This window comes from Gigantopelta aegis, chromosome 12, assembly GCF_016097555.1.
Source record: "Gigantopelta aegis isolate Gae_Host chromosome 12, Gae_host_genome, whole genome shotgun sequence".
In the NCBI taxonomy this organism is placed as follows: Eukaryota; Metazoa; Mollusca; class Gastropoda; order Neomphalida; family Peltospiridae; genus Gigantopelta; species Gigantopelta aegis.
In genome coordinates this window covers 53,280,326-53,307,517 of record NC_054710.1, presented here as the reverse complement: position 1 = coordinate 53,307,517, position 27,192 = coordinate 53,280,326, and the positions used below count along the sequence as shown (strand labels likewise).

General features: G+C 40.6%; 1 protein-coding gene across 1 annotated transcript in view; it reads left to right on the top strand.

Moving 5' to 3' along the window:
- Positions 1-27,192, top strand: part of LOC121386162 — a 128,479-nt gene that overhangs the window by 45,881 nt on the left and 55,406 nt on the right. Inside the window, exons 18-31 of the mRNA XM_041516960.1 lie at positions 106-287; positions 1,120-1,369; positions 1,568-1,732; positions 2,566-3,064; positions 3,412-3,534; positions 4,023-4,225; positions 5,509-5,760; positions 8,106-8,222; positions 9,284-9,422; positions 10,901-11,040; positions 13,141-13,269; positions 13,645-13,857; positions 15,020-15,256; positions 19,536-20,226. Coding sequence (XP_041372894.1) covers positions 106-287; positions 1,120-1,369; positions 1,568-1,732; positions 2,566-3,064; positions 3,412-3,534; positions 4,023-4,225; positions 5,509-5,760; positions 8,106-8,222; positions 9,284-9,422; positions 10,901-11,040; positions 13,141-13,269; positions 13,645-13,857; positions 15,020-15,256; positions 19,536-20,226 — 3,340 coding nt within the window. The remainder of the gene's footprint in view (positions 1-105; positions 288-1,119; positions 1,370-1,567; positions 1,733-2,565; positions 3,065-3,411; positions 3,535-4,022; positions 4,226-5,508; positions 5,761-8,105; positions 8,223-9,283; positions 9,423-10,900; positions 11,041-13,140; positions 13,270-13,644; positions 13,858-15,019; positions 15,257-19,535; positions 20,227-27,192) is intronic.

The following is a 27,192-nucleotide window of genomic DNA, read 5'->3' as shown; positions in this document are numbered from 1 at the left end:
GACTAATACACTATTTAATATATGACTAATACACTATATTTAATATACGACTAATACACTATATTTAATATATGACTACTATAGTATTTAATTTATACCCCTCAGACCAGGACGTGACGGCGTACCGGATCACGACTCGCCTGAGCTACTCACTGGGTGTGGGCGACCAGGTGACGGAGGAATGTCGGTCGTCGTACCAGCAGCAGCTCCTCGCAAACATGCCGGCACTCGTCACCAGCCTCACCAACATCTGCAGCGACATCGTCCCGCGGATGATCATTGTCAGGGTTAAGATGGAACCCAACACATATTATTACTGTATAGTTAAACATATCTAACCCTAACCCTAACCCCAACAGACCAAACTTCCACCCCGTCACAGTCTCGGCTTCATTCGGAAGTGTGAGTCAAACATTGTCAGGGTTAAGATGGAACCCAACACATATTATTACTGTATAGTTAAACATATCTAACCCTAACCCTAACCCCCCCAACAGACCAAACTTCCACCCCGTCACAGTCTCGGCTTCATTCAGAAGTGTGAGTCAAACATTGTCAGGGTTAAGCTGGTACCAAAATGTAATTTACAATGCATACAAGTTTCTTCTCTGTTGTTACAGTTGATTGCATTTTAAAATAATTTACAACACTTGTTATGGGTTTCCTCTCTGTTGTTTACTTGACTGCATTTCTTCTCTTCTTTTTTTTTCCTGGTTTTTTTTTTTTTTGGACTATTTTATAATTATATATAACAGGTTTCTTGTCTGTTGTATCAGGTGACAGTGGACATTGTGGTTGCACTGACCCCATCCCACCTGTCATTTCTTACATGCCAGCAATGTTCTCACAATATCAACAGAGCAGGTTTATCCTAGTCGCTACAGAATATATATCCTGGGAAGGGAGTCCCTGCTGTTTTTTGTGCTACAGAATATATATCCTGGGAAGGGGGTCCCTGCTGTTTTTGTGCTACAGAATATATATCCTGGGAAGGGAGGACCCTGCTGTTTTTTGTGCTACAGGCCCCATGGATCCTTAAACTGGTTCTGAATATCGGTGATTGTTTTAAAATAATTTACAATAATTTACTTTATGTGTGTTTCTTCTCTGTTATATCAGGTGACAGCGGACATCACAGTTGAACTGACTCCATCCCGCCTTTCATCGGTCACCTACCAGCAGTGTTCTCACAAGATCAGATCTGTTTTTTCCGTGATGACCTCAGCCGTGTCGGCGGTGTCGCGACTCAGCTCCGTCAACAACTGTGCGGCGTCGTCCACCGCGCGGTACATCAGCACAACGCAGGACGGCACCGGCTGTTACGGAGCCGCCGAGATCAGGACTGGAACTGATGGCTCGGACATCTGCAGTAAGTACTGGAAATAGTGGACAGTACGCAAACCAACTATGAAATCAACCATCCATAGATGGGTAGTTTTCCTCTTTGTTGCACTGACTACTTGAAAGGCAGCTAGGCTTGTAATTAAGCATAAGCTATTGGATGTAAAAGTCCCATCACGAAGAACCATTGTTTCTTTATTATCTGAGGTTGTGTTTTAATTTTCAGTTTCGTGTCCGGCCGGCTACGTGAGTGCGGGAAGTGGACGGTGCATGCCGTGTGGCGTGGGGCAGTTCCGCGACCCCACTGTGAGCAACGTGTGTGAGTCGTGTCCATACCCCGCAACCAGCTCATTCTCCAGTCAGTCAATCACCAGCGAGGCTGAGTGCTTCAGTGAGTTACATCCCTTCTGTTTGTTAGCAGCTGTCTCTGTCTCTCTCTCTCTCTCTCTCTCTCTCTCTCTCTCTCTCTCTCTCTCTCTCTCTCTCTCTCTCTCTCTCTCTCTCTCTCTCTCTCTCTCTCTCTCTCTCTCTCTGTCTCTGTCTCTGTTCTATGCTGCTCATATTAAACACATTCCTTTTCTTTACTGCTCATATTAAACACATTCCTTTTCTTTACTGCTCATATTAATCACATTCTTTACTGCTTCATATTAAACATATTCCTGTTCTATAGGCTTCATATTAAACACATTCCTTTTCTTTACTGCTCATATTAAACACATTCCTTTTTTATACTGCTTCATATTAAACATATTCCTGTTCTATACTGCTTCATATTAAACACATTCCTTTTCTATACTACTTCATATTAAACACATTCCTTTTCTTTACTGCTCATATTAAACACATTCCTTTTCTTTACTGCTCATAATAACACATTCTTTACTGCTTCATATTAAACACATTCCTTTTCTTTACTGCTTCATATTAAACACATTCTTTACTGCTTCATGTTAAACACATTCTTTACTGCTTCATGTTAAACACATTCTTTACTGCTTCATGTTAAACACATTCTGTTTGACTACTGTTTCAGGTGTCTGTCCAAGAGAGATGTTTCATTCTGTTTGTCTATTGTTTCAGGTGTCTGTCCGAGAGAGATGTTTCAAACTGTTTGTTTACTGTTTCAGGAGTCTGTCCGAGAGGGATGTTTCATTCTGTGTGTCTATTGTTTCAGGAGTCTGTCCGAGAGGGATGTTTCATTCAGTTTGTCTACTGTTTCAGGAGTCTGTCCGAGAGGGATGTTTCATTCAGTTTGTCTACTGTTTCAGGAGTCTGTCCGAGAGGGATGTTTCATTCTGTTTGTCTACTGTTTCAGGAGTCTGTCCGAGAGGGATGTTTCATTCTGTTTGTCTAATGTTTCAGGAGTCTGTCCGAGAGGGATGTTTCATTCTGTTTGTCTACTGTTTCAGGAGTCTTTCCGAGAGGGATGTTTCATTCTGTTTGTCTACTGTTTCAGGAGTCTGTCCGAGAGGGATGTTTCATTCTGTTTGTCTAATGTTTCAGGAGTCTGTCCGAGAGGGATGTTTCATTCAGTTTGTCTACTGTTTCAGGAGTCTGTCCGAGAGGGATGTTTCATTCTGTTTGTCTACTGTTTCAGGAGTCTGTCCGAGAGGGATGTTTCATTCTGTTTGTCTATTGTTTCAGGAGTCTGTCCGAGAGGGATGTTTCATTCAGTTTGTCTACTGTTTCAGGAGTCTGTCCGAGAGGGATGTTTCATTCTGTTTGTCTAATGTTTCAGGAGTCTGTCCAAGAGGGATGTTTCATTCTGTTTGTCTAATGTTTCAGGAGTCTGTCCGAGAGGGATGTTTCATACTGTTTGTCTAATGTTTCAGGAGTCTGTCCGAGAGGGATGTTTCATTCTGTTTGTCTAATGTTTCAGGAGTCTGTCCGAGAGGGATGTTTCATTCTGTTTGTCTAATGTTTCAGGAGTCTGTCCGAGAGGGATGTTTCATACTGTTTGTCTAATGTTTCAGGAGTCTGTCCGAGAGGGATGTTTCATACTGTTTGTCTAATGTTTCAGGAGTCTGTCCGAGAGGGATGTTTCATACTGTTTGTCTAATGTTTCAGGAGTCTGTCCGAGAGGGATGTTTCATACTGTTTGTCTAATGTTTCAGGAGTCTGTCCGAGAGGGATGTTTCATTCTGTTTGTCTAATGTTTCAGGAGTCTGTCCGAGAGGGATGTTTCATACTGTTTGTCTAATGTTTCAGGAGTCTGTCCGAGAGGGATGTTTCATTCTGTTTGTCTAATGTTTCAGGAGTCTGTCCGAGAGGGATGTTTCATTCTGTTTGTCTAATGTTTCAGGAGTCTGTCCGAGAGGGATGTTTCATTCTGTTTGTCTAATGTTTCAGGAGTCTGTCCGAGAGGGATGTTTCATTCTGTTTGTCTAATGTTTCAGGAGTCTGTCCGAGAGGGATGTTTCATTCTGTTTGTCTAATGTTTCAGGAGTCTGTCCGAGAGGGATGTTTCATTCTGTTTGTCTAATGTTTCAGGAGTCTGTCCGAGAGGGATGTTTCATACTGTTTGTCTACTGTTTCAGGAGTCTGTCCGAGAGGGATGTTTCATTCTGTTTGTCTAATGTTTCAGGAGTCTGTCCGAGAGGGATGTTTCATTCTGTTTGTCTACTGTTTCAGGAGTCTGTCCGAGAGGGATGTTTCATTCTGTTTGTCTAATGTTTCAGGAGTCTGTCCGAGAGGGATGTTTCATACTGTTTGTCTACTGTTTCAGGAGTCTGTCCGAGAGGGATGTTTTCGTCGACGGGTTCCGCTCCGTGTAACATGTGTCCACCCAACACGTACAGCATCTCGACGATCTTCTGTCAGACCTGTCCCCCCAACACGTACACACGGGGGTCAGGACAGATCTCAGTGACTGCCTGTCAGAGTGAGTAATTACTTATACTCACTGGTTGACCAGTAGACGTACAGGGTATCTGTCAGAGTGAGTACTTACTTATACTAACTGCTTGACCAATAGACGTACAGGGTATCTGTCAGAGTGAGTACTTACTTATACTAACTGCTTGACCAATAGACGTACAGGGTATCTGTCAGAGTGAGTACTTACTTATACTAACTGGTTGACCAATAGACGTACAGGGTATCTGTCAGAATGAGTACTTACTTATACTAACTGGTTGACCAATAGACGTACAGGGTATCTGTCAGAATGAGTACTTACTTATACTAACTGGTTGACCAATAGACGTACAGGGTATCTGTGTGAGTGAGTACTTACTTATACTAACTGGTTGACCAATAGACGTACAGGGTATCTGTGTGAGTGAGTACTTACTTATACTAACTGGTTGACCAATAGACATACAGGGTATCTATCAGAGTGAGTAATTACTTATACTAACTGCTTGACCAATAGACGTACAGGGTATCTGTCAGAGTGAGTACTTACTTATACTAACTGGTTGACCAATAGACGTACAGGGTATCTATCAGAGTGAGTACTTACTTATATTAACTGGTTGACCAATAGACGTACAGGGTATCTATCAGAGTAAGTAATTACTTATACTAACTGGTTGACCAATAGACATACAGGGTTTCTGTCAGAGTGAGTACTTACTTAGAGGGTAAAACGGGTATGGCGCCATACCCAAATTTGTTTGCAGATTTTTTTTTTTAAAGTTAACTTTTTGACAAAATTAATTACTCTTATTATTACTGTGTGATTTTCTTAACCCTAACATTAAACTTAACCCATTTTCTTTCTGGGTGAGGCCCCTCATACCCCTTGTTGACTGTGGTTGCATTCAGTACCAAAGTGCCACACCCAAAAATGTATTTCTGGCAGAAACACTTGATGTATGAAATGTATCCCAGTGGTATATAAGCAAAGGGTGCAACCAGGAAAACTGGTTAATACTTGTACCTACAGATGTCAGTTTATTTTCAAATTAGCTTCAAATAATTTTACCACGGTCAGCTTTGATTCATAGTTCATCATTTCACCAATATGACACCATGGTACAGATATTTGAAGCTATTTTTTTGCTACGATATCATAAAACTATTGTAGGCTATGGTGTCACTACAACACTGCTATACCTATAACAGTTATATGATAACATAGGGCTAATACATGTATGGCTTTGAATAATATTAGCCGCGCATGCTTTCCATGACAGTGAACTGTGTTTGATTGTCTTCCAGCCGAGTGCTCGGCGGGTGAGTTTTCCAGCAGCGGGTTCTCTCCATGCAGGACTTGTCCGCGCGGGTTCTACCAGTCCCGGGCCCGCCACACGGGCTGTGACGAGTGCATGAAGAACCAGACGACTCTGTACCAAGGCTCGACGGCCTCCACCGACTGCGTCCCCGTCACGTTCTGCGGCTCCGGCCCGTGTAAGAACGGAGGGCGCTGTGTCACGGCTGGTCACGACTATCAGTGCATCTGCTCCAACCCCAGTAAGTACACTTCATTTGCTCCAACCCCAGTGAGTAAACTTCATTTGTGAGCACTTGCTTAGGTCTACTTAGTTTGTTTTCCCAACCCCAGTGAGTACACTTCATTTGTGAGCACTTGCTTAAGTCTACTTAGTTCGTTTTCCCAACCCCAGTGAGTACACTTCATTTGTGAGCACTTGCTTAGGTCTACTTAGTTAATTTTCCCAACTCCAGTGAGTACACTTCGTTTGTGAGGACATTAAGTCTACTTAATTCATTGTGATAGTTATGTTTAAGTCTACTTAATTCATTGTGATAGTTATGTTTAAGTCTACTTATTCATTGTGATAGTTATGTTTAAGTCTTCTTAATTCTTTTGTGGTATTATGTTTAATCTACTTTTCTTCTTTTTTATGTTATCTTTGTCTACACTTGTGACATTATATTTAAGTCTACTTATTTTTTTATGATCTTATGTTTAAGTCTACTTAATAATTTTGTGATCATATGATTAAGTGTACTTAATTAATTACTTTTTGATGTCATGTTTGAATCTACTTAATTCCTTTGTGACACAGTATAACAAGTTATTTTACTTTTAGTATTTTGTTATTTTTTTGTTTTTACCATGTATTTTTATACTGTATTGAAAGCGAGTAGTATAAGAACATAGTTTGTACTGTATTGAAAGCGAGTAGTATAAGAACATAGTAGGTTTGTACTGTATTGAAAGCGAAGTAGTATAAGAACATAGTAAGTTTGTACTGTATTGAAAGCGAGTAGTATAAGAACATAGTTTGTACTGTATTGAAAGCAAGTAGTATAAGAACATAGTTGGTTTGTACTGTATTGAAAGCAAGTAGTATAAGAACAGTTTGTACTGTATTGAAAGTGAGTAGTATAAGAACATAGTAGGTTTGTACTGTATTGAAAGCGAGTAGTATAAGAACATAGTAGGTTTGTACTGTATTGAAAGCGAGTAGTATAAGAACATAGTAAGTTTGTACTGTATTGAACGCGAGTAGTATAAGAACATAGTTTGTACTGTATTGAAAGCAAGTAGTATAAGAACATAGTAGGTTTGTACTGTATTGAAAGCGAGTAGTATAAGAACATAGTAGGTTTGTACTGTATTGAAAGCGAGTAGTATAAGAACATAGTAGGTGTGTACTGTATTGAAAGTGAGTAGTATAAGAACATAGTTTGTACTGTATTGAAAGTGAGTAGTATAAGAACATAGTTTGTACTGTATTGAAAGTGAGTAGTATAAGAACATAGTTTGTACTGTATTGAAAGCAAGTAGTATAAGAACATAGTAGGTTTGTACTGTATTGAAAGCAAGTAGTATAAGAACATAGTTTGTACTGTATTGAAAGCAAGTAGTATAAGAACATAGTTTGTACTGTATTGAAAGTGAGTAGTATAAGAACATAGTAGGTTTGTACTGCAATGTACACTGGCCATTATTGCATGATTTACTGATTATTGTATAAATTTATAAAATTACAGCTACTAATAATACTGATAAACGTACTGTTTGTATTGCAGTATACACTGGTCATAACTGTGAGACAGAGTGTGTGTGATTTAATGATTACTGTTTGTATTGCAGTATACACTGGTCGTAACTGAGACAGAGCGTGTGTGATTTAATGATCACTGTTTGTATTGCAGTATATACTGGTCGTAACTGTGAGACAGAGTGTGTGTGATTTAATGATTACTGTTTGTATTGCAGTATACACTGGTCGTAACTGAGACAGAGCGTGTGTGATTTAATGATCACTGTTTGTATTGCAGTATATACTGGTCGTAACTGTGAGACAGTGTGTGTGTGATTTAATGATTACTGTTTGTATTGCAGTATACACTGGTCGTAACTGAGACAGAGCGTGTGTGATTTAATGATTACTGTTTGTATTGCAGTATTCACTGGTCGTAACTGTGAGACAGTGTGTGTGTGATTTAATGATTACTGTTTGTATTGCAGTATACACTGGTTGTAACTGTGAGACAGAGCATGTGTGATTTAATGATTACTGTTTGTATTGCAGTATACACTGGTCGTAACTGAGACAGTGTGTGTGTGATTTAATGATTACTGTTTGTATTGCAGTATACACTGGTCATAACTGTGAGACAGAGCGTGTGTGATTTAATGATCACTGTTTGTATTGTAGTATACACTGGTCGTAACTGATGTAATGTGTGTGATTTAATTATTACTGTTTGTATTGCAGTATACACTGGTCGTAACTGTAACGTAGTGTGTGTGATTTAATGATTACTGTTTGTATTGTAGTATACACTGGTCGTAACTGTGAGACAGAACGTGTGTGATTTAATGATTACTGTTTGTATTGTAGTATACACTGGTCGTAACTGTGAGACCGAACTTGACCCGTGCAGTTCACGGCCGTGTTACAACAGGGGGTCATGCCGCAACAACCGAGACGGAACGTACGCCTGCTTTTGTGGAACAAGTAAGTTTGACAACATGAGACGGAACGTACGCCTGCTTTTATGGAACAAGTAAGTTTGACAACATGAGATGGAACGTACGCCTGCTTTTGTGGAACAAGTAAGTTTGACAACAACCGAGACGGAACGTATGCCTGCTTTTGTGGAACAAGTAAGTTTGACAACATGAGACGGAACGTACGCCTGCTTTTGTGGAACAAGTAAGTTTGACAACAACCGAGACGGAACGTATGCCTGCTTTTGTGGAACAAGTAAGTTTGACAACAACCGAGACGGAACGTACGCCTGCTTTTGTGGAACAAGTAAGTTTGACAACAACCGAGACGGAACGTATGCCTGCTTTTGTGGAACAAGTAAGTTTGACAACATGAGACGGAACGTACGCCTGCTTTTGTGGAACAAGTAAGTTTGACAACAACCGAGACGGAACGTACGCCTGCTTTTGTGGAACAAGTAAGTTTGACAACATTGCGACGGAACGTACGCCTGCTTTTGTGGAACAAGTAAGTTTGACAACATTGCGACGGAACGTACGCCTGCTTTTGTGGAACAAGTAAGTTTGACAACATTGCGACGGAACGTACGCCTGCTTTTGTGGAACAAGTAAGTTTGACAACATTGCGACGGAACGTAAGCCTGCTTTTGTGGAACAAGTAAGTTTGAAGGCGGCACATGTCCAGTCTCTTGTAGGGGGGGTGGGGGGGTGGGAGGGAGGGAGGGAGGGCCAAGGCAGATTTTCATCTTTCTTTATACAGGTACTGTACTTGATGTGGATTTTGTTTATCTTGGGGTCAAATTTTATTGTAGATGATACTTACATGTATCAGTGCAGGCGGGAATTCAGGAATTTTAGGACAGGTGGGGTGGGGGGTGTAGACTGGAGAGTGAAGTTTATAGGAGGGTTGAGTCATGCTAATCCAGAAACTATCATAATAATATTGAAAACACACATGTCCTTGAGCTGGGGAGGTTTTGACACACACATACACCCCACCCACCCCCGAACACATGCTTACACTGGTATAGAATAGTAAAATATATACTTTAATGTTTTTATTTGCAGGTCGAATCAGTGGTGACCGGTGTGAGAAAGATCTGGATGACTGTGAGGTGAACCCGTGTCGTAACAGCGGAGTGTGTCAGGATAAACTGAGATCCTACACCTGTCACTGTCCACTGTTCAGTGGCTACACGGGCAGTCTGTGAGTACACTAATATAGCTACTATAGAACAGTCTGTGAGTACACTAATATAGCTAGTATAGAACAATCTGAGTACACTAATATAGCTACTATAGAACAGTGTGTGAGTACATTACTATAGCTAGTATAGAACAGTCTGTGAGTACACTACTATAGAACAGTGTGTGAGTACACTACTATAGCTAGTATAGAACGGTCTGTGAGTATATTACTATAGCTACTATAGAACAGTGTGAGTGCACTAATATAACTACTATAGAACAGTGTGAGTACACTACTATAGCTAGTATAGAACTGTGTGAGTACACTAATATAGCTACTATAGAACAGTGTGTGAGTACACTAATATAGCTACTATAGAACACTGAGTACACTAATATAGCTACTATAGAACAGTGTGTGAGTACACTAATATAGCTAGTATAGAACTGTGTGAGTACACTACTATAGCTAGTATAGAACAGTCTGTGAGTACACTACTATAGCTAGTATAGAACAGTGTGTGAGTACACTACTATAGCTAGTATAGAACAGTGTGTGAGTACACTACTATAGCTAGTATAGAACAGTCTGTGAGTACACTACTATAGCTAGTATAGAACAGTCTGTGAGTACACTACTATAGCTAGTATAGAACAGTGTGTGAGTACACTACTATAGCTAGTATAGAACAGTCTGTGAGTACACTACTATAGCTAGTATAGAACAGTCTGTGAGTACACTACTATAGCTAGTATAGAACAGTGTGTGAGTACACTACTATAGCTAGTATAGAACAGTCTGTGAGTACACTACTATAGAACAGTCTGTGAGTACACTACTATAGCTAGTTTAGAACAGTCTGTGAGTACACTACTATAGCTAGTATAGAACAGTCTGTGAGTACACTACTATAGCTAGTATAGAACAGTGTGTGAGTACACTACTATAGCTAGTATAGAACAGTCTGTGAGTACACTACTATAGCTAGTATAGAACAGTGTGTGAGTACACTACTATAGCTAGTATAGAACAGTGTGTGAGTACACTACTATAGCTAGTATAGAACAGTCTGTGAGTACACTACTATAGCTAGTATAGAACAGTGTGTGAGTACACTACTATAGCTAGTATAGAACAGTGTGTGAGTACACTACTATAGCTAGTATAGAACAGTGTGTGAGTACACTACTATAGCTAGTATAGAACAGTGTGTGAGTACACTACTATAGCTAGTATAGAACAGTCTGTGAGTACACTACTATAGCTAGTATAGAACAGTGTGTGAGTACACTACTATAGCTAGTATAGAACAGTGTGTGAGTACACTACTATAGCTAGTATAGAACAGTGTGTGAGTACACTACTATAGCTAGTATGGCATTTTAGTCATTTTTCACAGTTATGGCCTTTGACCTTTGGAGGTATACATGTAGTAGGGGACAGAGTGCATGTTCTCATTGATGTGATGAATATTTGTTTTTGTCTTTTCTTTGTAGATGTGATGAGGTTTTGCGCTACCCGTGTTCTGTGAACCCGTGTGATGCGTTCAATTCTCGGTGTGTGGAAACCAGCAACATCAGTCGGAGCTGTATCTGTAACGCAGGTTACACCGGCAACAATTGTGAGGTCAATATCGGTGAGTCAGTCTGCAGCGTACAGTCGGAGCTGTATCTGTAACGCAGGTTACACTGGCGACAATTGTGAGGTCAATATCGGTGAGTCAGTCTGCAGTGTACAGTCGGAGCTGTATCTGTAACGCAGGTTACACCGGCAACAATTGTGAGGTCAATATCGGTGAGTCAGTCTGCAGCGTACAGTCGGAGCTGTATCTGTAACGCAGGTTACACCGGCGACAATTGTGAAGTCAATATCGGTGAGTCAGTCTGCAGCGTACAGTCGCAGCTGCATCTGTAACGCAGGTTACACCGGCGACAATTGTGAGGTCAATATCGGTGAGTCAATCTGCAGCGTACAGTCGGAGCTGTATCTGTAACGCAGGTTACACCGGCGACAATTGTGAGGTCAATATTGGTGAGTCAGTCTGCACCGTACAGTCGGAGCTGTATCTGTAACACAGGTTACACCAGCGACAATTGTGAGGTCAATATCGGTGAGTCAATCTGCAGCGTACAGTCGGAGCTGTATCTGTAATGCAGGTTACACCGGCGACAATTGTGAGGTCAATATCAGTAAGTACTAAGTCCGCTTTTGAAATGTTACCTTATTGCCAATAGGGGTGGGATTTAGTTTGTTTGTTTTGTTTAACAACACCACTAGAGCACATTGATTTATTAATCATCTGCTATTGAATTTCAAACATTTGGTAATTTTGATATATATATTTTTGGAGATTAACCCCGCTACATTTTTCCATTAATAGTAGCAAGGAATCTTTTATATGTATCATTCCCCAGACAGGATAACACATACCACAGCCTTTCATATGGTCTCAGTCAGTTGGGTGCGCGCCTGAGGTGATTGTATCGCAGGATCAAGCCACCTTGATGGATCCATTCAACTACTGGGTTTTTTCATGTTCCCAACCAATGCACCACAACTGGACAAAGGCCATGGTATGTGCTATCCTGTCTGTGGGAAAGTGCATATAAAAGATTCTTAACTGCTAATGGAAATATGTAGCACGTTTACTCTCTAAGACTATATATATATATATATTATGTCAAAATTACCAAATGTCTGACATCCGATAGCCGAGGATTAATAAATCTAGTCGTTTCACTCAACGAAAAAAACTTGTGTGTCTCTGGATTTGACAGAAATTATCTTTTTTTTGTGTGTTGGCAAATTCATGGAACCAAACATCTGTTACCCTTCATCATGTAACAGTCTGTCATTGCCATTCAGTAATTCTCACATGCAGACGTCCGAGATCTGCTATGTTTTTCCATTATCTGCGTGGGATGTTATATGCACTTTCCCACAGACAGGACAGCTCATACCATGGACTTTGATTTGCCTGTTGTGGGACACTGGTTTGATCCTGTGACATAAGCACCTCAGAAGGGACATAGCCCAATGGTAGAGTGCTCAGTTGATGCGCTGTCGGTTTAGGATCGATCTTCATAGATGGACCCATTGGGCTATTTTTCGTTCCAGCCAGTGCACCACGACTGGTGTATCAAAGGTCGTGGTATGTGCTGTCTTGTCTGTGGGATGGTGCTTATAAAAGATCCCTTGCTACTAATGAAAAAAAGGTTTGACATCCAATAACCGATAATTAATCAATCAGTATGCTCTACCAGTGATTCTTCCTTTCCTCTACTTGTGTTTTATCTTTCAGACGAGTGCGTCTCCAACCCCTGTATGAACGGTGCTACATGCTCTACCAGTGATTCTTCCTTTCCTCTACTTGTGTTTTATCTTTCAGATGAGTGCGTCTCCAACCCCTGTATGAACGGTGCTACATGCTCTACCAGTGATTCTTCCTTTCCTCTACTTGTGTTTTGTCTTTCAGACGAGTGCGTCTCCAACCCCTGTATGAACGGTGCTACATGCTCTACCAGTGATTCTTCCTTTCCTCTACTTGTGTTTTGTCTTTCAGACGAGTGCGTCTCCAACCCCTGTATGAACGGTGCTACATGCTCTACCAGTGATTCTTCCTTTCCTCTACTTGTGTTTTATCTTTCAGACGAGTGCGTCTCCAACCCCTGTATGAACGGTGCTACATGCTCTACCAGTGATTCTTCCTTTCCTCTACTTGTGTTTTGTCTTTCAGATGAGTGCGTCTCCAACCCCTGTATGAACGGTGCTACATGCATTGACCAGATTAACGGGGTGGTGTGCCGGTGTCGCCGTGGTTACAAGGGGGACCTGTGTGAGGAGAGAGACAGTCCCTGTCAGACGAGTCAGCGATTCTTCCCCGTACTTGTGTTTTGTCCAGGCGACGTGCATCGTCTCCAACCCCTGTATGAACACACTACCAAACTGGAGACGGGCTACGTGCTGTACCAGTGCCCGGACGAGTGGTCTACTGTAAGAAGGTAAAACTTACAAACAGAATGGAGGGTACATGCTCTACCGTAGCTTTACCATGGATGTGCGTCTTGTATGAACGCTCATGCTCTTGACAGGTCATATTATGGTATGCTCTACCAGTATTCTTCCTTTCCTCTACTTGTGTTTTGTCTTTCAGACGAGTGCGTCTCCAACCCCTGTATGAACGGTGCTACATGCTCTACCAGTGATTCTTCCTTTCCTCTACTTGTGTTTTGTCTTTCAGACGAGTGCGTCTCCAACCCCTGTATGAACGGTGCTACATGCATTGACCAGATTAACGGGGTGGTGTGCCGGTGTCGCCGTGGTTACAAGGGGGACCTGTGTGAGGAGAGAGACAGTCCCTGTTCAGCGTCCCCGTGCGGTTCCCAGGCGACGTGCATCGACAACTACAAACTGGAGACGGTCGTGTGTCAGTGCCCGGACGGATACGAAGAAGGTAAAACTTACAAACAGAATGGAGGGTATATCACAAGCTTTACCATGGATGGAGTTTTCAGACATCTTTGACAGGGTATTATGGTAGGCATTGTATGTCCGTCCTAAACCTAAGCTTGTCTTTGACAGGTCGTATTATCGTATGGTGTTGTCCGTCTGTCCGTCCATAAACGTTTTGTTTCCAAAGCATATCTTCCTTATAAATTCATAGAGGATAATCAGACAACTTGGGATGGAGGTTTGTATGTTAATCGTAACTACATGTAGGTCACCATATCTTCCTTATAAATTCATAGAGGATAATCAGACAGCTTGGGATGGAGGTTTGTATGTTAATCATAACTACATGTCGGTCACTGTGACCTACTTTACATGCATTGCTGCACATTAAAGGAAATCCTTTACCGGGCCATATCTTCCTTTAAATTGATATAACCCATTTAATAATGTGTGTGCTTCTCCATCCACCTCCTGACAGGTGTATCATGTTCCTGTAGGGTACTCCTGTTATAAATACATCTATGAATAACTCTGGGTCACACAGATATTAGTTTCCATTCAGTTCCAAGGACAAGCCCCTGGCTATCCAGAGACAGGCCCCGGGAACTCTAGTGGTATATGAGCATGTAAAAATTATTCGCACTCGCATTCAGTTCAACATATAACTCTTTTCTTGTTTATGTCTCAGTGAGTGGTCAGTGTGAGCTAGCTAGTTATCTCACAGTGTGTGTTTATGTTTCAGTGAGTTATCTCACAGTGTGTGTTTATGTTTTAGTGAGTTATCTCACAGTGTGTGTTTATGTTTCAGTGAGTTATCTCACAGTGTGTGTTTATGTTTCAGTGAGATATCTCACAGTGTGTGTTTATGTTTCAGTGAGTTATCTCACAGTGTGTGTTTATGTTTCAGTCAGTTATCTCACAGTGTGTTTATGTTTCAGTGAGTTATCTCACAGTGCATGTTTATGTTTCAATGACTTCTCTAACAGTGTGTTTATGTTTCAGTGAGTTATCTCACAGTGTGTTTATGTTTCAGTGAGTTATCTCACAGTGTGTTTATGTTTCAGTGAGATATCTCACAGTGTGTGTTTATGTTTCAGTGAGTTATCTCACAGTGTGTGTTTATGTTTCAGTGAGTTATCTCACAGTGTGTGTTTGTGTTTCAGTGAGTGGCCGCTGTGAGAAGACGAACTTGTGTCGGAGTTCCCCGTGTCTGAATGGTGGACAGTGTGTTTTCGTCAACAATAACTACCAGTGTTCGTGCCCCACCGGTTACGACGGTGCGCGCTGTGAACACGACGTGGATAACTGCACGCCAAACCCGTGTTTGAACGACGCTTTCTGCACGGATCTCTTCAACGACTTCCGGTGTGACTGCGATCAAAACCGACTACACACAGGAGGTGATGATTTGTCTATAGTGTAGGGGTCAGTTCAGGGGTCAGAATATCTCAGTTATAGAGAGATGGCTTCTGATGTTTTAACAATTTCCGGTGTGACTGCGATCCTAACCGCCTGCATACATGAGGTGATATATCATCTGTATTTAGGGGTCAGCTTAGGGCTCAGGGTTGGGGGTCGGCAGTGTCTATAGACAGTTAGATAGACAGTTAGTCAGATGTTATAACAATTTCAGGTGTGACTGCAATCCCAGCCATCTACATACAGGAGGATACATCTTCCTTATTTAGGGGTCAGTTTAGGGGTTAGAAATATCTAAGTTATAGAGAGATCTCAGATGGCTTCTTATGTTATAGCAACTTCCGGTTTGACTGCAATTCTTACCACCTGCATACAGGAGATGATGCATCATCCTTATTTAGGGGTCAATTTAGGGGTTAGAAATATCTAAGTTAAAGAGAGATCTCAGATGGCTTCTTATGTTATAGCAACTTCCAGTTTTATTGCAATTCTTACCACCTGTATACAGGAAATGATGCATCATCCTTATTTAGGGGTCAGTTTAGGGGTCAGCATGCAGTAGCTCAGTTATTTAGAGTTAGATTCTGGGTGTATACCACCAAATCAAATCCCATAGACAACCATGCTAACAATCACACTAAATAAATACTGGTTGTCAGAAGCTGGGGCGTAGCTCTGCAGCTATTAAAACATTTTCACAAATCTCTTGTTGTTTTTTCTTGTTTGCAGCTGTATTCTGTAAGTAAATCTTTGTCTACTGTATTTTCTCGACATTACTGTGTTGTATTGTTCTTTAGTTTTGTCTACAGTTCTTTCTTCTTTTTTCTTTTTACATAGATTCTGTATTTTTAAATGAATCATATTCATACTTTATGCTTGCATGGTGGAGGCACAGTTTTAGGCTAGTTTTCGTGTCTTTTTGATTTAATCATATTCATACTTTATGCTTGCATGGTGGAGGCACAGTTTTAGGCTAGTTTTCGTGTCTTTTTGATTTAATCATATTCATACTTTATGCTTGCATGGTGGAGGCACAGTTTTAGGCTAGTTTTCGTGTATTTTTAATTTTATTCCTTTTTTTATTATTATTTTAATGGGTTTGTGGATTCTTTTTTTCTTTTCTTGCATGTTGTGTATAATGTATTCAGATTAATGTTGTCACGTACAGACACACATTCAAGATTTTATTTAAGGATAATAGATTAATATTTTAAAACCCCAGTAATGTTCAGTAGCAAGAGTACATGTATTTTTGTGTTTTATTTTCTTTAAATCAGGGTGATTAGGTTGAGATTTTATAACACTTTCTGTTGGTGTGGGCCTGTGTACATACAATTCATGTAGTTGCAAATTAGGGTTGTTCCAGAGCTGATGACCTGTGTGTGTGTGTGTGTGTGTGTGGTTTGCTGGACTTAATTTCTATGAATAGTGTGGGTTGTATGAACTGTACACACCCCCCCCAGTTAATGTGTTGTGGAACTGCCCTTATTTTATACATGTAGGTGATGTCTAGACTAAATGTTTTATAATTGTGCAATCTGTCTGGTTTGCTGGACTTAATTTCTATGAATAGTGTGGGTTGTATGAACTGTACACACACCCCCCCCCCCCCCCCCAGTTAATGTGTTGTGGAACTGCCCTTATTTTATACATGTAGGTGATGTCTAGACTAAATGTTTTATAATTGTGCAATCTGTCTGGTTTGCTGGACTTAATTTCTATGAATAGTGTGGGTTGTATGAACTGTACACACACACACACACACACACACACACACCCCCAGGTGATGTGTTGTGGAACTGCCCTTATTTTATACATGTAGGTGATGTCTAGACTAAATGTTTTATAATTGTGCAATCTGTCTGGTTTGCTGGACTTAATTTCTATGAATAGTGTGGGTTGTATGAACTGTACACACCCCCCCCCCCCCCCCAGGTGATGTGTTCTGGAACTGCCCTTGTTTTATACATGTAGGTGATGTCTATCAGATATAATTATAGACCTATATTTTTCATCAAATACATGTATTAAATTCATCAGTTTTAATTTTGTTTTGTTCAAGGAGCTAGATTGTTTCAGTATTAAACATTTCGGTAATTAATTCACTGATGTGCAACCCATTTGACAACATTGAGTCCTTTGATGTGCAACCCATTTGACAACATCGTGTAATTCGTCCATTGATGTGCAACCCATTTGACAACATCGTGTAATTCGTCCATTGATGTGCAACCCATTTGACAACATCGTGTAATTCGTCCTTTGATGTGCAACCCATTTGACAACATCGTGTAATTAGTCCTTTGATGTGCAACCCATTTGACAACATCGTGTAATTCGTCCTTTGATGTGCAACCCATTTGACAACATCGTGTAATTCGTCCATTGATGTGCAACCCATTTGACAACATCGTGTAATTCGTCCTTTGATGTGCAACCCATTTGACAACATCGTGTAATTCGTCCTTTGATGTGCAACCCATTTGACAACATCGTGTAATTCGTCCTTTGATGTTCAACCCATTTGACAACATCGTGTAATTCGTCCTTTGATGTTCAACCCATTTGACAACATCGTGTAATCAATGCACCTCGTACCCGTGTGACATAGTATATACATGTACATTATGACCAGTACCTGATCTTCTTCTGTCTTACAGCTAAGACGTGTGATGACTATGATCAATGCACCCCGTACCCGTGTGACATAGTATATACATGTACATTATGACCAGTACCTGATCTTCTTCTGTCTTACAGCTAAGACGTGTGATGACTATGATCAATGCACCCCGTACCCGTGTGACATAGTATATACATGTACATTATGACCAGTACCTGATCTTCTTCTGTCTTACAGCTAAGACGTGTGATGACTATGATCAATGCACCCCGTACCCATGTGACATAGTATATACATGTACATTATGACCAGTACCTGATCTTCTTCTGTCTTACAGCTAAGACGTGTGATGACTATGATCAATGCACCTCGTACCCGTGTGACATAGTATATACATGTACATTATGACCAGTACCTGATCTTCTTCTGTCTTACAGCTAAGACGTGTGATGACTATGATCAATGCACCTCGTACCCGTGTGACATAGTATATACATGTACATTATGACCAGTACCTGATCTTCTTCTGTCTTACAGCTAAGACGTGTGATGACTATGATCAATGCACCTCGTACCCGTGTGACATAGTATATACATGTACATTATGACCAGTACCTGATCTTCTTCTGTCTTACAGCTAAGACGTGTGATGACTATGATCAATGCACCTCGTACCCGTGTGACATAGTATATACATGTACATTATGACCAGTACCTGATCTTCTTCTGTCTTACAGCTAAGACATGTGATGACTATGATCAATGCACCTCGTACCCGTGTGACATAGTATATACATGTACATTATGACCAGTACCTGATCTTCTTCTGTCTTACAGCTAAGACGTGTGATGACTATGATCAATGCACCTCGTACCCGTGTGACATAGTATATACATGTACATTATGACCAGTACCTGATCTTCTTCTGTCTTACAGCTAAGACGTGTGATGACTATGATCAATGCACCCCGTACCCGTGTGACATAGTATATACATGTACATTATGACCAGTACCTGATCTTCTTCTGTCTTACAGCTAAGACGTGTGATGACTATGATCAATGCACCTCGTACCCGTGTGACATAGTATATACATGTACATTATGACCAGTACCTGATCTTCTTCTGTCTTACAGCTAAGACGTGTGATGACTATGATCAATGCACCCCGTACCCGTGTGACATAGTATATACATGTACATTATGACCAGTACCTGATCTTCTTCTGTCTTACAGCTAAGACGTGTGATGACTATGATCAATGCACCTCGTACCCGTGTGACATAGTATATACATGTACATTATGACCAGTACCTGATCTTCTTCTGTCTTACAGCTAAGACGTGTGATGACTATGATCAATGCACCCCGTACCCGTGTGACATAGTATATACATGTACATTATGACCAGTACCTGATCTTCTTCTGTCTTACAGCTAAGACGTGTGATGACTATGATCAATGCACCCTGTACCCGTGTGACATAGTATATACATGTACATTATGACCAGTACCTGATCTTCTTCTGTCTTACAGCTAAGACGTGTGATGACTATGATCAATGCACCCCGTACCCGTGTGACATAGTATATACATGTACATTATGACCAGTACCTGATCTTCTTCTGTCTTGCAGCTAAGACGTGTGATGACTATGATCAATGCACCCCGTACCCGTGTGACTACGCCCACACCAAGTCATGCGTGGACAAGTTCCTCGACTACTACTGCAACTGCAACGATGGTTACCACGGCAAGAACTGCACGGTGAGTATACAGAGATTATTACACGGGCTTGTGTGTCATACTCACACTCACTCAGGCAGTACAAGAGATTATTACATGGGCTTGTGTGTCATATTCACTCTCACTCGGGCAGTACAAGAAATTATTACACAAGCTTGTGTGTCATACTCACTCTCACTCGGGCAGTACAAGAGATTATTACACGGGCTTGTGTGTCATACTCACTCTCACTCGGGCAGTACAAGAGATTATTACACCGGCTTGTGTGTCAAACTCACTCTCACTCGGGCAGTACAAGAGATTATTACACCGGCTTGTGTGTCAAACTCACTCTCACTCGGGCAGTACAAGAGATTATTACACCGGCTTGTGTGTCAAACTCACTCTCACTCGGGCAGTACAAGAGATTATTACACCGGCTTGTGTGTCATACTCACTCTCACTCGGGCAGTACAAGAGATTATTACACGGGCTTGTGTGTCATACTCACTCTCACTCGGGCAGTACAAGAGATTATTACACGGGCTTGTGTGTCATACTCACTCTCACTCGGGCAGTACAAGAGATTATTACACGGGCTTGTGTGTCATACTCACTCTCACTCGGGCAGTACAAGAGATTATTACATGGGCTTGTGTGTCATACTCACTCTCACTCGGGCAGTACAAGAGATTATTACACAGGCTTGTGTGTCATACTCACTCTCACTCGGGCAGTACAAGAAATTATTACACGGGCTTGTGTGTCATACTCTCTTTCACTCGGGCAGTACAAGAATCCTGATATGCGTTTTGTAAAATCAGTATGACTCACACACACGAGTGTAATAATTTCTTTATTATCCATATTAGTATTGTTATTTTTGTTATGTATAACATGGACCGCCTCAAAATGTTTTAATAATAACTAGAAGGAGACGTCGAAATGATGTCATATTTCACATACACAGTCTGAGCTCTAATGAATGTTTCTGTGTTAATACAGTCACACCAACATTCCTTTTCTTTAACACGTGTTTCTCTCCTCATGTAGCTTGGTGACACGGTTTCTTGTGTTAATACAGTCACACCAACATTCCTTTTCTTTAATCCTACGTGTTTCTCTCCTCATGTAGCTTGGTGACACGGAATGTTTCTTGTGTTAATACAGTCACACCAACATTCCTTTTCTTTAATCCTACGTGTTTCTCTCCTCATGTAGCTTGGTGACACGGAATGTTTCTTGTGTTAATACAGTCACACCAACATTCCTTTTCTTTAATCCTACGTGTTTCTCTCCTCATGTAGCTTGGTGACACGGAATGTTTCTTGTGTTAATACAGTCACACCAACATTCCTTTTCTTTAATCCTACGTGTTTCTCTCCTCATGTAGCTTGGTGACACGGAATGTTTCTTGTGTTAATACAGTCACACCAACATTCCTTTTCTTTAATCCTACGTGTTTCTCTCCTCATGTAGCTTGGTGACACGGAATGTTTCTTGTGTTAATACAGTCACACCAACATTCCTTTTCTTTAATCCTACGTGTTTCTCTCCTCATGTAGCTTGGTGACACGGAATGTTTCTTGTGTTAATACAGTCACACCAACATTCCTTTTCTTTAATCCTACGTGTTTCTCTCCTCATGTAGCTTGGTGACACGGAATGTTTCTTGTGTTAATACAGTCACACCAACATTCCTTTTCTTTAATCCTACGTGTTTCTCTCCTCATGTAGCTTGGTGACACGGAATGTTTCTTGTGTTAATACAGTCACACCAACATTCCTTTTCTTTAATCCTACGTGTTTCTCTCCTCATGTAGCTTGGTGACACGGAATGTTTCTTGTGTTAATACAGTCACACCAACATTCCTTTTCTTTAATCCTACGTGTTTCTCTCCTCATGTAGCTTGGTGACACGGAATGTTTCTTGTGTTAATACAGTCACACCAACATTCCTTTTCTTTAATCCTACGTGTTTCTCTCCTCATGTAGCTTGGTGACACGGAATGTTTCTTGTGTTAATACAGTCACACCAACATTCCTTTTCTTTAATCCTACGTGTTTCTCTCCTCATGTAGCTTGGTGACACGGAATGTTTCTTGTGTTAATACAGTCACACCAACATTCCTTTTCTTTAATCCTACGTGTTTCTCTCCTCATGTAGCTTGGTGACACGGAATGTTTCTTGTGTTAATACAGTCACACCAACATTCCTTTTCTTTAATCCTACGTGTTTCTCTCCTCATGTAGCTTGGTGACACGGAATGTTTCTTGTGTTAATACAGTCACACCAACATTCCTTTTCTTTAATCCTACGTGTTTCTCTCCTCATGTAGCTTGGTGACACGGAATGTTTCTTGTGTTAATACAGTCACACCAACATTCCTTTTCTTTAATCCTACGTGTTTCTCTCCTCATGTAGCTTGGTGACACGGAATGTTTCTTGTGTTAATACAGTCACACCAACATTCCTTTTCTTTAATCCTACGTGTTTCTCTCCTCATGTAGCTTGGTGACACGGAATGTTTCTTGTGTTAATACAGTCACACCAACATTCCTTTTCTTTAATCCTACGTGTTTCTCTCCTCATGTAGCTTGGTGACACGGAATGTTTCTTGTGTTAATACAGTCACACCAACATTCCTTTTCTTTAATCCTACGTGTTTCTCTCCTCATGTAGCTTGGTGACACGGAATGTTTCTTGTGTTAATACAGTCACACCAACATTCCTTTTCTTTAATCCTACGTGTTTCTCTCCTCATGTAGCTTGGTGACACGGAATGTTTCTTGTGTTAATACAGTCACACCAACATTCCTTTTCTTTAATCCTACGTGTTTCTCTCCTCATGTAGCTTGGTGACACGGAATGTTTCTTGTGTTAATACAGTCACACCAACATTCCTTTTCTTTAATCCTACGTGTTTCTCTCCTCATGTAGCTTGGTGACACGGAATGTTTCTTGTGTTAATACAGTCACACCAACATTCCTTTTCTTTAATCCTACGTGTTTCTCTCCTCATGTAGCTTGGTGACACGGAATGTTTCTTGTGTTAATACAGTCACACCAACATTCCTTTTCTTTAATCCTACGTGTTTCTCTCCTCATGTAGCTTGGTGACACGGAATGTTTCTTGTGTTAATACAGTCACACCAACATTCCTTTTCTTTAATCCTACGTGTTTCTCTCCTCATGTAGCTTGGTGACACGGAATGTTTCTTGTGTTAATACAGTCACACCAACATTCCTTTTCTTTAATCCTACGTGTTTCTCTCCTCATGTAGCTTGGTGACACGGAATGTTTCTTGTGTTAATACAGTCACACCAACATTCCTTTTCTTTAATCCTACGTGTTTCTCTCCTCATGTAGCTTGGTGACACGGAATGTTTCTTGTGTTAATACAGTCACACCAACATTCCTTTTCTTTAATCCTACGTGTTTCTCTCCTCATGTAGCTTGGTGACACGGAATGTTTCTTGTGTTAATACAGTCACACCAACATTCCTTTTCTTTAATCCTACGTGTTTCTCTCCTCATGTAGCTTGGTGACACGGAATGTTTCTTGTGTTAATACAGTCACACCAACATTCCTTTTCTTTAATCCTACGTGTTTCTCTCCTCATGTAGCTTGGTGACACGGAATGTTTCTTGTGTTAATACAGTCACACCAACATTCCTTTTCTTTAATCCTACGTGTTTCTCTCCTCATGTAGCTTGGTGACACGGAATGTTTCTTGTGTTAATACAGTCACACCAACATTCCTTTTCTTTAATCCTACGTGTTTCTCTCCTCATGTAGCTTGGTGACACGGAATGTTTCTTGTGTTAATACAGTCACACCAACATTCCTTTTCTTTAATCCTACGTGTTTCTCTCCTCATGTAGCTTGGTGACACGGAATGTTTCTTGTGTTAATACAGTCACACCAACATTCCTTTTCTTTAATCCTACGTGTTTCTCTCCTCATGTAGCTTGGTGACACGGAATGTTTCTTGTGTTAATACAGTCACACCAACATTCCTTTTCTTTAATCCTACGTGTTTCTCTCCTCATGTAGCTTGGTGACACGGAATGTTTCTTGTGTTAATACAGTCACACCAACATTCCTTTTCTTTAATCCTACGTGTTTCTCTCCTCATGTAGCTTGGTGACACGGAATGTTTCTTGTGTTAATACAGTCACACCAACATTCCTTTTCTTTAATCCTACGTGTTTCTCTCCTCATGTAGCTTGGTGACACGGAATGTTTCTTGTGTTAATACAGTCACACCAACATTCCTTTTCTTTAATCCTACGTGTTTCTCTCCTCATGTAGCTTGGTGACACGGAATGTTTCTTGTGTTAATACAGTCACACCAACATTCCTTTTCTTTAATCCTACGTGTTTCTCTCCTCATGTAGCTTGGTGACACGGAATGTTTCTTGTGTTAATACAGTCACACCAACATTCCTTTTCTTTAATCCTACGTGTTTCTCTCCTCATGTAGCTTGGTGACACGGAATGTTTCTTGTGTTAATACAGTCACACCAACATTCCTTTTCTTTAATCCTACGTGTTTCTCTCCTCATGTAGCTTGGTGACACGGAATGTTTCTTGTGTTAATACAGTCACACCAACATTCCTTTTCTTTAATCCTACGTGTTTCTCTCCTCATGTAGCTTGGTGACACGGAATGTTTCTTGTGTTAATACAGTCACACCAACATTCCTTTTCTTTAATCCTACGTGTTTCTCTCCTCATGTAGCTTGGTGACACGGAATGTTTCTTGTGTTAATACAGTCACACCAACATTCCTTTTCTTTAATCCTACGTGTTTCTCTCCTCATGTAGCTTGGTGACACGGAATGTTTCTTGTGTTAATACAGTCACACCAACATTCCTTTTCTTTAATCCTACGTGTTTCTCTCCTCATGTAGCTTGGTGACACGGAATGTTTCTTGTGTTAATACAGTCACACCAACATTCCTTTTCTTTAATCCTACGTGTTTCTCTCCTCATGTAGCTTGGTGACACGGAATGTTTCTTGTGTTAATACAGTCACACCAACATTCCTTTTCTTTAATCCTACGTGTTTCTCTCCTCATGTAGCTTGGTGACACGGAATGTTTCTTGTGTTAATACAGTCACACCAACATTCCTTTTCTTTAATCCTACGTGTTTCTCTCCTCATGTAGCTTGGTGACACGGAATGTTTCTTGTGTTAATACAGTCACACCAACATTCCTTTTCTTTAATCCTACGTGTTTCTCTCCTCATGTAGCTTGGTGACACGGAATGTTTCTTGTGTTAATACAGTCACACCAACATTCCTTTTCTTTAATCCTACGTGTTTCTCTCCTCATGTAGCTTGGTGACACGGAATGTTTCTTGTGTTAATACAGTCACACCAACATTCCTTTTCTTTAATCCTACGTGTTTCTCTCCTCATGTAGCTTGGTGACACGGAATGTTTCTTGTGTTAATACAGTCACACCAACATTCCTTTTCTTTAATCCTACGTGTTTCTCTCCTCATGTAGCTTGGTGACACGGAATGTTTCTTGTGTTAATACAGTCACACCAACATTCCTTTTCTTTAATCCTACGTGTTTCTCTCCTCATGTAGCTTGGTGACACGGAATGTTTCTTGTGTTAATACAGTCACACCAACATTCCTTTTCTTTAATCCTACGTGTTTCTCTCCTCATGTAGCTTGGTGACACGGAATGTTTCTTGTGTTAATACAGTCACACCAACATTCCTTTTCTTTAATCCTACGTGTTTCTCTCCTCATGTAGCTTGGTGACACGGAATGTTTCTTGTGTTAATACAGTCACACCAACATTCCTTTTCTTTAATCCTACGTGTTTCTCTCCTCATGTAGCTTGGTGACACGGAATGTTTCTTGTGTTAATACAGTCACACCAACATTCCTTTTCTTTAATCCTACGTGTTTCTCTCCTCATGTAGCTTGGTGACACGGAATGTTTCTTGTGTTAATACAGTCACACCAACATTCCTTTTCTTTAATCCTACGTGTTTCTCTCCTCATGTAGCTTGGTGACACGGAATGTTTCTTGTGTTAATACAGTCACACCAACATTCCTTTTCTTTAATCCTACGTGTTTCTCTCCTCATGTAGCTTGGTGACACGGAATGTTTCTTGTGTTAATACAGTCACACCAACATTCCTTTTCTTTAATCCTACGTGTTTCTCTCCTCATGTAGCTTGGTGACACGGAATGTTTCTTGTGTTAATACAGTCACACCAACATTCCTTTTCTTTAATCCTACGTGTTTCTCTCCTCATGTAGCTTGGTGACACGGAATGTTTCTTGTGTTAATACAGTCACACCAACATTCCTTTTCTTTAATCCTACGTGTTTCTCTCCTCATGTAGCTTGGTGACACGGAATGTTTCTTGTGTTAATACAGTCACACCAACATTCCTTTTCTTTAATCCTACGTGTTTCTCTCCTCATGTAGCTTGGTGACACGGAATGTTTCTTGTGTTAATACAGTCACACCAACATTCCTTTTCTTTAATCCTACGTGTTTCTCTCCTCATGTAGCTTGGTGACACGGAATGTTTCTTGTGTTAATACAGTCACACCAACATTCCTTTTCTTTAATCCTACGTGTTTCTCTCCTCATGTAGCTTGGTGACACGGAATGTTTCTTGTGTTAATACAGTCACACCAACATTCCTTTTCTTTAATCCTACGTGTTTCTCTCCTCATGTAGCTTGGTGACACGGAATGTTTCTTGTGTTAATACAGTCACACCAACATTCCTTTTCTTTAATCCTACGTGTTTCTCTCCTCATGTAGCTTGGTGACACGGAATGTTTCTTGTGTTAATACAGTCACACCAACATTCCTTTTCTTTAATCCTACGTGTTTCTCTCCTCATGTAGCTTGGTGACACGGAATGTTTCTTGTGTTAATACAGTCACACCAACATTCCTTTTCTTTAATCCTACGTGTTTCTCTCCTCATGTAGCTTGGTGACACGGAATGTTTCTTGTGTTAATACAGTCACACCAACATTCCTTTTCTTTAATCCTACGTGTTTCTCTCCTCATGTAGCTTGGTGACACGGAATGTTTCTTGTGTTAATACAGTCACACCAACATTCCTTTTCTTTAATCCTACGTGTTTCTCTCCTCATGTAGCTTGGTGACACGGAATGTTTCTTGTGTTAATACAGTCACACCAACATTCCTTTTCTTTAATCCTACGTGTTTCTCTCCTCATGTAGCTTGGTGACACGGAATGTTTCTTGTGTTAATACAGTCACACCAACATTCCTTTTCTTTAATCCTACGTGTTTCTCTCCTCATGTAGCTTGGTGACACGGAATGTTTCTTGTGTTAATACAGTCACACCAACATTCCTTTTCTTTAATCCTACGTGTTTCTCTCCTCATGTAGCTTGGTGACACGGAATGTTTCTTGTGTTAATACAGTCACACCAACATTCCTTTTCTTTAATCCTACGTGTTTCTCTCCTCATGTAGCTTGGTGACACGGAATGTTTCTTGTGTTAATACAGTCACACCAACATTCCTTTTCTTTAATCCTACGTG